Source organism: Taudactylus pleione, unplaced genomic scaffold (assembly GCF_031769625.1).
Source record: "Taudactylus pleione unplaced genomic scaffold, aTauple2 ptg001066l, whole genome shotgun sequence".
Classification (NCBI taxonomy): Eukaryota; Metazoa; Chordata; class Amphibia; order Anura; family Myobatrachidae; genus Taudactylus; species Taudactylus pleione.
The window spans coordinates 641,572-653,778 of record NW_028285467.1 but is presented as its reverse complement, the minus strand read 5'-3'; the positions used below and the strand labels follow the sequence as shown (position 1 = coordinate 653,778).

At 46.7% G+C, this 12,207-nt stretch overlaps 1 protein-coding gene across 3 annotated transcripts in view; it reads right to left on the bottom strand.

The window, feature by feature from the left end:
* Positions 1–12,207, bottom strand: part of LOC148453893 (uncharacterized) — a 110,510-nt gene that overhangs the window by 34,817 nt on the left and 63,486 nt on the right. For all 3 annotated transcript variants that reach the window (XM_088461551.1, XM_088461552.1, XM_088461553.1), the window contains one exon: positions 4,885–4,983. In XM_088461551.1, the coding sequence (XP_088317677.1) occupies positions 4,885–4,983 (99 nt within the window). The remainder of the gene's footprint in view (positions 1–4,884; positions 4,984–12,207) is intronic.

Genomic DNA, 12,207 nt, shown 5'->3' with positions numbered 1-12,207 from the left:
TGTTGCATTTTGTTCATGTGTTGCATTTTGTTGTTCATGTATTGCATTTTGTTCATGTATTGCATTTTGTTCATGTATTGCATTTTGTTGTTCATGTATTGCATTTTGTTGTTCATGTGTTGCATTTTGTTCATGTATTGCATTTTGTTCATGTATTGCATTTCCCTTATGACAGAATAAAGTATCCAAAACTTTGGGACTCCGGGATGAAGTTTGTGCCTGTGTGGTAGTCCGGTGGAGAGCTGCTTCTTCTACATTGAATTAGTGATCATCAAATCCTCACCCCATCCCGTCACTCTCTCCGGCAGGAGGAACGCATTCGGTGCCATGTTTTTGCTGCTGGTGCCACTAGTTTCCTCCGACAGCTTTCCCTGGATGCAGTGGTGGTTTTTGTCCAGTGACTTCTTAGCAACAACTGGGGTTTTTGATGTCTGCTTTCCAGGGGTTCCACCACGGTCAGTGGGGGCGTTCTTCCATGTGTAAACCTGTCACCTGATTTGCTGTCCCAGGGATGGTAGCGGCACCTTCCTCTCTGAGCCCTGACAGAAGTGGGACTGCTCTCCCGCACACAGTGCAGTAGTTGTGGTCCTCACTATAATGACTGTCTATACATACAGTAATACCTTGTCTATGACCAGCCTCTTCTGCCCGTCCTCTGTCAACTCATTTCCCCATCACAACCTTCCGCCGCACGTTATCTTTGCTGGTTAAGCCATTGGGTTACCTGCTGTGTTATCTTCTCATCGTTACATTCTTAGTACTGTCAATGGCAGTCATCTCTTCCAACATCTTGCCTTCGTCAACTCTCCATCCAGTGGACCATGCAAAGCCTTGCCATTCATCTATTACTGTCCCTTATCACTATCTTTCCCTACTGGTTAGCAGCTCTCCCAATGAGTGTTCCCAGCCTCACTTATGTACAGATCCAACCCAGCATGATACAACGTCTCTTTACAAACATCCAACATCAACTGCATTACTTTGCGTAAGAGGTAAGGGAATATTGCACAGGTGTTTTTGTGTACTGAGGGGGCCACTATATCCCTTGACATGGCACAGTAATAAAGGGGACAGTGGCTCTTTAAGAATAGGTAGGAAAATCACTGTTTTTTGAATAGTGGCACCAGGGTACATACAATGATTTAATAGCACAGTTATCTTTAGATGTAGAGGTATGAAATGGAGCTGAAAGAAAGGGGTCAACTTGTACATCTATACCATGGGATCTACATATCCTTAACACCCAGTCCACGGGATCTATATTTTCCCAACAAGCAGACGACTGGACCTAATTTACCCCAACACGAAGACAGTGGGATCTACATTTCCCCAACACCAAGACTAGAGGATCTACATTTCCCCAATACAGACCACGGGATCTACATTTAATCAACTCTGAGACCATGTTGTCTACATTTCCCCAACACCAAGACCACGGTATCCATATTTCCCCAACACCCAGACCACGGGAACTACATTTCCCCAACACGAAGACCATTGGATCTACATTTCATCAACACAGACCACAGGATCTTCATTTAATCAACACTCAGACCACAGGATCAACATTTCCCCAACACCCAGACCATGGACTCTACATTTCATCAACATACAGACTACAGGATTCACATTTCAACTCCATGATCACAGGATCCACGATTCCCCAACAGAAAAACCACATGATATACATTTCCCCAACAACCAGCTCACAGGCACTGCATTTCCCTAACACCCAGACCACGGGATCCACATGTCCGAAACACCCAGATCACAGAATCTACTTTCCATCAACACATAAACCATGGGACCCACTTTTCCCTAACATCCAGACCACGGGATATACATTTAATCAACACCCAGACCACGGGGTCTACATTTTCACAACAGCCAGACCATGGGATCCACATTTCCCCAACTCCCTGACCACAGGATCCATGTTTCCCCAACATAAAGACTACAGGATCTGGGTGATTCCCTGTGTAATGCATGGGATCTTCTACATGCATTCAAGTACATGAACTGTTTGTATGTCACAATTTTATTTTCTGGTGTCCAAGTCTTAACTAATTAATTGGTGGAAAATATTCACCAGAAAAAAATTCACTACAGCAAACCGTTCCTTCTGGAATTTTTGAAAACTGTATGTGATGCATGAAATTCTCTGAATCCTGTGAATTACGCAATTTTTTAAAAGACTTTGACACCAGAAAAAATAAATAGTGGCATAGAAATAGTTCACATACTTGAATCAACACTCAGATCGTAGGATGAACATTTCCCCAACACCCAGACCACAGGATTTACAATTCATCAACACCCAGACCACAGGGTATAATACATTTAATCAACACTTAACAAAGCCATGGTTCCCCAACACCCAGACCACGGGATATAAATTTCCCCAACATCCAGAACACAGGATACACATTTCTCCAACACTTAGACCCTGGGATCCACATTTGTCCAACACTCATACCACAGGATCCACATTTCATCAACAAATACAACAGGATCATAATTTCCCCAACTCTCGACCACAGTGTCCACATTACCCAACACCCAGACCTCATGTGCCACTTTCCTCAACACCCAGACCATGGGATGCACATTTCCCCAACACCCAGACCACGGGATCCACATTTCATTAACACCCAGACCGCAGGCTCTAAATTTAATCAAAACAGACCACTGTATCCACAGTTCCCCAACACCCAAACCTTGAGATCCATGTTTTCCCAACACCCAGAAAACAGGATATACATTCCCCAACATCCAACACACGGGATCCAAATTTCTCCAACATTCAGACCATGGGATTACATTTCATCCATACACACCAGAGGATCACCATTTCCCCAACTCCCTGACCACGGGATCCACATTTCCTCAACACCCAGAACACGGGGTCCAACATCCAGAACACGGATCAACATTTGCTCAATATACAACACAGTATCCACATTTCGCAAAACACAGACCACATAAGCCACTTTCCTCAACACTTATACTACGGGATCCACATTTCCCCAACAAAGAACACAGTATCCCATTTCCCCCACTCCTAGAACATGGGATCAATATTTATTTACGATATACAGACACAGGGCCTGATTCAGAGCTGAACTCTCTGACCAGAGCGCTCGCTCGCCCTAACAATGGAGCGGCCTCTTGGACGCTCGTATAGCTGTGGGTTACCACCCACAGCTATGCGAGCGTCCATGATGATGGTCGAGACCATCGCGACCATCGGGCTTGCGACGAGACCCTGCAGTAGGGTCTCGGTGACCGCAAGCCCTGGAGTGATTTTGGCTCTATCAGAGCCAAAATCACTCCCACTGACATCACTAGTGATGTCAGTGGGGCCGGACTCAGACGGTAGGCGTTCCCATGGGAATGCCTCCGTCTGGCAGCCACGCCCCCGGCATGCCCACCAAAGGGGGCGTGCTGTCAGTCACCATCGACAGCACGCCTCCTTTGGTGCGAGACCCCGAGCGATGTATTTCTCGTCGCTCGCCGGGTCTTGCGCATGTGCACGACGGAGCTCCCTCCATCGTGCGCATGCGCATTGGCCCAACATCGACCCGCTCGAGCGAGCGGGTCTGAATGACCCCCACAGTATCCACATTTCCCTACACCCAGACCACGTGATCCACTTTTGTCCACACTCAGACCACAGGATCCACATTTACCCAACACCCAAACCATGGGATCTATGTTTCCCCAACACCAAGACAATGGGATCTATATTTCTCTAAACACTCAGACCAGGGGATCCACATTTCAATCAACACACACCACAGGATCCTCATTTCTTCAACTCCCTGAACACTGTACCTATATTTTGCCAACACCCAGATCATGTGATTGACTTTCCTCAACACCCAGACCACAGGATCCACATTTACTAAATATACAGACACAGTGGGCCTGATTCAGAGCCGGACGCTCTGACCAGAGCGCTCGCTCTGAATCAGGGCCCTCCTACCTACTCTTGGAGCAGCCTCTTGGACGCTCGCATAGCTGTAGGTGACCACCCACAGCTTATGCGAGCGTCCATGATGATGGTCGTGATGGTCAAGACCATCACGACCATCGGGCTTGCGACGAGACCCTGCGGTAGGGTCTCGTTGCCGCAAGCCCAGTGACTCTATCAGAGCCAAAATCACTCCCACTGACATCAGTGGGGCCGGACCCAGACGGTAGGCGTTCCCATGGGAACGCCTCCGTCTGGCAGCCACGGCCCCGGCACGCCCACCAAAGGGGGCGTGCTGTCAATCAACATCGACAGCACGCCCCCTTTGTTGCGAGACCCGGAGCGACGGCTTCCTCGTCGCTCTGTGGGTCTCGCGCATGCGCACGACGGAGCTCCCTCCGTCGTGCGCATGCGCATTTGGGTACCATCGACCCGCTTGCGAGCGAATGAGACCCAGTATCCACATTTCCCAACATTTACTAAATATACGACACAGTATCCACATTTCCCAACACCCAGACCATGTGATCCACTTTCGTCAACACCCAGACCACAAGATCCACATTTCTCCAACAGACCATGGGATCCACATCTCCCCAACACCCAGAACCAACATTTACTCAATATACAGACACAATATCCACATTTACCAAACACCTAGACAACGGGATTTACATTAAATCAACACCCAAACCATGGGATCCCCATTTCCACAACACCCAGACCACAGGATCTACATGTATCTACATTTCCCCAACACCCAGATGGGATCTACATTTCCCCAACACCAGGACCATGGGATCTATTGCACATTTCACCAAAAACATGGAACATTCTTTCAACACACGGAAAGCCACATCTAAATTCCACCAGATAGTCCACATTTAGTATTTTTCTGCAATGGATCTCACCTCTAGGTGTTACTGTCGTGGCATCTGACCCATGGCTTCCCACCGACACCTTGACATAATCCAACTTTTCCTGTTTGATTGGCTGTGATGTGACACGTTCTGCAAAGAGAATGGAATATTGTATCTATATGCGGCTGTGATTGTAGAATACTATACAGGACAAATCTCTGTATACAGACAGACTGATAACATCTAACTGTAATACAATCAGATGATAATTACTGTGATAAGCGACAGGCATGGGATAACACAGCCAGCATTCCTTCTACAGTAGGGCAGTCAGACTGGAGGCCTGTGCTCAGGGCTCAGAGGAGGCCAGTCAGACTGGAGGCCTGTGCTCAGGGCTCAGAGGAGGCCAGTCAGACTGGAGGCCCGTGCTCAGGGCTCAGAAGAGGCCAGTCAGACTGGAGGCCTGTGCTCAGAGAAGGCCAGTCAGACTGGAGGCCTGTGCTCAGGGCTCAGAAGAGGCCAGTCAGACTGGAGGCCTGTGCTCAGGGCTCAGAAGAGGCCAGTCAGACTGGAGGCCTGTGCTCAGAAGAGGCCAGTCAGACTGGAGGCCTGTGCTCAGAGAAGGCCAGTCAGACTGGAGGCCTGTGCTCAGGGCTCAGAAGAGGCCAGTCAGACTGGAGGCCTGTGCTCAGGGCTCAGAAGAGGCCAGTCAGACTGGAGGCGTGTGCTCAGAGAAGGCCAGTCAGACTGGAGGCCTGTGCTCAGGGCTCAGAAGAGGCCAGTCAGACTGGAGGCCTGTGCTCAGGGCTCAGAAGAGGCCAGTCAGACTGGAGGCCTGTGCTCAGAGAAGGCCAGTCAGACTGGAGGCCTGTGCTCAGGGCTCAGAAGAGGCCAGTCAGACTGGAGGCCTGTGCTCAGGGCTCAGAAGAGGCCAGTCAGACTGGAGGCCTGTGCTCAGAGAAGGCCAGTCAGACTGGAGGCCTGTGCTCAGGGCTCAGAAGAGGCCAGTCAGACTGGAGGCCTGTGCTCAGGGCTCAGAGGAGGCCAGTCAGACTGGAGGCCTGTGCTCAGGGCTCAGAGGAGGCCAGTCAGACTGCAGGCCTGTGCTCATAGGAGGCCAGTCAGACTGGAGGCCTGTGCTCAGGGCTCAGCCTCCTCTGTGCCGTTACTGAGGTGAGCAGAGGAGAGACGGAAGCATACATACATACATACATAAATCTATGTGTAGAGAATACACACAGATACTAAATAATTCCCATTTCCCTGCTCAGTGGACAATGAGCTCATAATTTTATTCTGTATTTGTTTAGTGTCTAAAACGTAGAAACATTTTCCTGTTATAGGACTTTACCTGTTTATATTATGGGAATAGTCACTATACTTGCAGATTAATAATAAACTGAATATTGATTTTTTTTTTTTCACATCGCCATAATCACTTTGCATCTTCCCAGAACCCTCCTCTCCTCGTTAGTGCAATGGTAAAAATTCTCACATCATACTATAGCTATAAAGCATGGCCGTGTGACGAGTGATGTCACTGCGATGAGGAATGAGGTCACAGAGGGTGTGGCTAGATTAGGAAAGGTCACCATACACAGTCCCGGCTCAGTTAGGAAACGACCATGTCAGGTCGCCATGACTTGAAATGAACACAAACCTGTTTTATTCCTATTTTGGCCAGATCTCCTTGGTGCTATGTAATGTAAATGCCAAGTACTGGATAAATAACACGCTCCGTGTCCCAGGACAATAAGTAGCTTCCAGGAAGTGTAACGATACAGGATGAGAGCCCATCATTTGCCATCTCACCCCCTAACTTCACCTCCCAAAGAAAAATTGGATAATCCTCACACAGAACTGCCCCTTTCTCCAATACTCAGCACTTCATTGCTTTAATCAGAGACACATACACCTCCCACCTCACCTCCCACCTCTTTAGGGTAAGGGGTGCTTACCAAATATAGAACTAACTCTTCAAAGTACAAACTCACTCTTCAACCCACATTTTATCACATCAGCAAACAGTGGTTTGCTGGAACTTGCAATCCCATAACATATTGCATCAGGGACTGGCAGAACCGTGGCAGTGCCAATCTGATTCTGCAAATTTCATCTCACCCTAACCACCAAGCTGGCAGTCATTCAACACCGTAAATGCTTCTTCCACTTATATTTGTTTTCAGTCTGAATGGATTCCATTTTCAAACCCTAGACACTTCACCTTACTGTGTAACATACTGAGAAGGGTCGTAAGGACCTTACACTTCCCCTTACTGATATCTGTACAGCATGTTGAAGGTGCATATGGGGAAGTTTGATTGCATACAAGTAGCATGATGCGGGGTCTGATGGCATACAAGGAGCAAGAGACATATATAGGACACATGGGGCACAGGCAGAGGTCTTACAGCATTAAGAGACTTGCAAAGGAGTCTGTTGGGATAAAATGGCATGAAAGTCATATGATGGCAACAGAAGGGCATGTGAAGTCATCTGATGACATAAAAAGGGCATTTGGAGGATTTGGATGGCATATAAAGGGCATATGGGTGGATTCTGATGGCATATAAAGGGCATGAGGAGGAGTCTGATGGAATGCAGGGGGATTTTGACTGGTCTGTTGGCATGTAAGGGGCATGTGGAGGGCTCTGATAACATGCAAGTGGCATGTGAAGAAGTCTAATAACATAGATGTGGCATGTGGAGAGGTCTTATGGCATATAAAGAGCTTGTAGAGTAGTTTGTCATATAAGGGAATGAGGAGGAGTCAGATGGTATATAACGGGAATGAAGAGGAGTCAGATGGAATATAACGGGAATGAAGAGGAGTCTGATGGCATATACAGGGAATGAGGAGGAGTCAGATGGCATATAAAGGGAATGAGGAGGAGTCAGATGGCATATAAAGGGAATGAGGAGAAGTCAGATGGCATATAAAGGGAATGAGGAGGAGTCAGATGGCATATACAGTGAATGAGGAGGAGTCAGATGGCATATAAAGGGAATGAGGAGGAGTCAGATGGCATATAAAGGGAATGAGGAGGAGTCAGATGGCATATACAGGGAATGAGGAGGAGTCAGATGGCATATACAGGGAATGAGGAGGAGTCAGATGGCATATACAGGGAATGAGGAGGAGTCAGATGGCATATAAAGGGAATGAGGAGGAGTCAGATGGCATGTAAAGGGAATGAGGAGGAGTCAGATGGCATGTAAAGGGAATGAGGAGGAGTCTGATGGCATATAAAGGGAATGTAGAGGAGCCTGATGGCATATAAAGGGAATGAGGAGGAGTCAGATGGCATATAAAGGGTATCAAGAAGAATCTGATGGCATATATAGTGTATGAGGATACTGATGGCATATATAGTGTATGAGGATACTGATGGGATATATAGTGTATGAGGATACTGATGGCATATATAGTGTATGAGGATACTGATGGCATATATAGTGTATGAGGATACTGATGGCATATATAGTGTATGAGGATACTGATGGCATATATAGTGTATGAGGATACTGATGGCATATATAGTGTATGAGGATACTGATGGCATATATAGTGTATGAGGATACTGATGGCATATATAGTGTATGAGGATACTGATGGCATATAAAGGGCATGAGAAGAAGTAGGGTTGAACAGAAATGGAAATAGGAGAATTCTGATTTCATATAAAGGGTATGAGGAGGAGTCTGATGGCATATATAGGATATAAAGAAAAGACTTATGGCATATACAGTCAGGTGCATAAATATTGGGACAGTGACATAATTGTCATATTTTGGCCTCTATTCACCACCACAATGGCTTTGAAATGAAACAAACAAGATGTGCTTTACCTGCAGACTTTCAGATTTAATTTGAGGGTAATTACATCCAATCAGGTGAACGGTGTAGGAATTACAACGGTTTCTATATGTGACTCCCACTTTTTAAGGGGCCAAAAGTAATGGGACTATCAACTCAAAAGCTATTTCATGGACAGGTGTGGGCTATTCCCTCGTTATTTCATTATCAATTAAGCAGGTAAAAGATCTGGAGTTGATTCTAGGTGTGACATTTGCATTTGGAATCAGTTGCTGTCGACTCTCAATATGAGATCCAAGGAGCTGTCACTATCAGTGAAGCAAGCTATCATTAGGCTGAAAAATCAAAACAAACCCATCAGAGAGATAGCAAAAACATTAAGTGTGGTCAAATCAACTGTTTGGAACATTCTTAAAAAGAAAGAATGCATCGGAGAGCTCAGCAACACCAAAAGACACGGAAGACCACGGAAAACAACTGTGGTGGATGACAGAAGAATTATTTCCCTGGTGAAGATAAACCCCTTCACAACAGTTGGTCAAATCAAGAACACTCTCCAGGAGATAGGTGTATATGTGTCAAAGTCAACAATCAAGAGAAGACTTCACAAGAGTGAATATAGAGGGTTCACCACATGATGTAAACCATTGGTGGTGAGCCACAAAAACAGGAAGACCAGATTAGAGTTTGCCAAATAACATCTAAAAAAAGCCATTACAGTTCTGGAACAACATCCTATGGACAGATGAGACAAAGATCAACTTGTACCAGAGTGATGGGAAGAGAAGAGTATGGGGAAGGAAAGGAACCGCTCATGATCCAAAACATACCACCTCATCAGTGAAGCATGGTGGTGGTAGTGTCATGGCGTGGGCATGTATGGCTGCCAATGGAACTGGTTCCCTTGTATTTATTGATGATGTGACTGCTGACAACAGCAGCAGAATGAATTCTGAAGTGTTTCGGGCAATATTATATGCTCATATTCAGTTAAATGGTTCAGAACTCATTGGACAGCGCTTCACAGTGCAGATGGACAATGACCCGAAGCATACTGCAAAAGCAACCAAAGAGTTTTTTAAGGCTAAAAAGTTGAATGCTATGCAATGGCCAAGTCAATCCCCTGACCTGAATCCGATTGAGCATGCATTTCACTTGATGAAGACAAAACTGAAGGGAAAATGCCCCAAGAACAAGCAGGAACTGAAGACATTTGCAGTAGAGGCCTGGCAGAGCATCACCAGGGATGAAACCCAGCGTTTGGTGATGTCTATGCGTTCCAGACTTCAGGCTGTAATTACCTGCAAAGGATTTGCAACAAAGTATTAAAAAGTGAAAGTTAGATTTAGGATTGTTTAGTTTGTCCCATTACTTTTGGCCCCTTAAAAAGTGGGAGGCACATATAGAAACCGTTGTAATTCCTACACCGTTCACCTGATTTGGATGTAATTACCCTCAAATTAAATCTGAAAGTCTGCAGGTAAAGCACATCTTGTTTGTTTCATTTCAAAGCCATTGTGGTGGTGAATAGAGGACAAAATATGAAAATTCTGTCACTGTCCCAATATTTATGCACCTGACTGTATAGGACATGTAGAGGATTCTGATGGCATATAAAGGATATAAAGAAAAGACTGATGGCATATGTGGCATGAAGAGGGTCTGATAATATGCAAGTGGCATATGGAAGAGTCTAATGGCATAGATGTGGCATGCGGAGAGGTTTGTATGGCATATAAAGTTCAAGAGGAGCAGTCTGATGGTATATAAAGGGCATGGGGAGTCTGATGGCATATAAAGGGCATCAGGAGGAGCAGGGTGGAACAGAAATGGAATTAGGAGGAGTCTCATGGCAAAGAAAGGGTATGAAAAAGGCTGATGACACAAAGGGTATGGGGGTACAGATAGCATATAAAGGGCATAATGAGTAGTCTGACAGGATATATAGGGCATGAGGAGTCTGATGGCATATAAAGGATATGAAAAAGTCAGATGGCATATACAGGGCATGTGGAGTAGTCTGATGGCATTTATGCACCAGACTGTAAATGTGTATATATATATATATATATATATATATATATATATATATATATACACACACACACACACACACACATACTATATATACACGTTACATTCATATTATATTAGTGAGCATCACAGTGCTGCTAGCAGCTGCCGGCAGTAGTAGTGACACCTGTATATAAAGGGACACTATGACTGAGTGCAGAGAGGACATCACAGTGCTGCTAGCAGCTGCCGGCAGTAGTAGTGACACCTGTATATAAAGGGACACTATGACTGAGTGCAGAGAGGACATCACAGCGCTGCTAGCAGCTGCCGGCAGTAGTAGTGACACCTGTATATAAAGGGACACTATGACTGAGTGCAGAGAGGACATCACAGTGCTGCTAGCAGCTGCCGGCAGTAGTAGTGACACCTGTATATAAAGGGACACTATGACTGAGTGCAGTTGCGGGCTGTACGGTCCTAGGGTCCGGCTGGTCTGTGTTACAGGGATCGTGTCACCATAACACAGTTGTCTGTACATAATACACGGCCGGGAAAGTTACTTAGGCCGCGGAGATCAGACTGAGCGGCAGCTGTGACGGGGTCTCCTGGGGGGCGCTCTCTGGCGGCACAGTTCTGGATAGGAGATAATAATAGGCGCAGTCGGCAGAATAAACATGTAATCAGGGAACGGCAGCGAGGCACAGCCCATCCTCTCCTCTCCCCGGGGTATATACAGCTGTCAGCAGCCCCCCAGGCTCCGGTGATTATGTCTGGGGTCAGCGGGGAGATGATTTCTGCTTCACTCCCACATCTAATATAGCACCTGGATAATGGGCCTCACCGGGGCGGCTCTATGGCTATTGCTGGATGTGACACAAATCCTGAGGGGAGATTACAGACACCTGTCACCGACAGCCCATTACCAGCCCTGGCCAAGTGCCAGTCACAGCCAGACAGCGAGTACAGGCTCCCGAACCATGGCCTATATCACGCCGGATAGGCCATGTACATAACAGGAGCAGGGGCCATATTGTATATAGCGGCCCCTTCCCCACCGGTGCAGAAAATGGCGCTGCAGCAATGGTTAGGGACTTGGGGCCTGATTCAGCAAGGAACGCACGGATGCAGACGCACGCACCCTGCCGCTGCGAGAATATGCTAATGAGTGCATACGCACGGAGACCGAGGACAAGATGCAGACGCCCAGCCCCATACTAAGCCACCCATCTCTCTTTATTCCCAGCCTGATCAGCACGCAAGGTCACGTAACCATCGGACCCATTAGCATAATAGTGGTTGCCATGACCTGCCGCAGGATTTTGGCCGCTTCCTGTGTACAGCTTACGGTATGGCTGTGTATTCCGCCACGCTGCCTTAGTTATGCACGCCCCTATAACGGCGTTATAACGCCTGCGTTCGCCTGACCACTAGGGGATAAGTCCTGCATCGCTGGGACCAGGGCGCATGAAAATGTTTAAAAGGGACAATGTCTAAATAAAAATGCGTTGTGCGAGCGTATAACGCAATGATGGCTCCAGCCG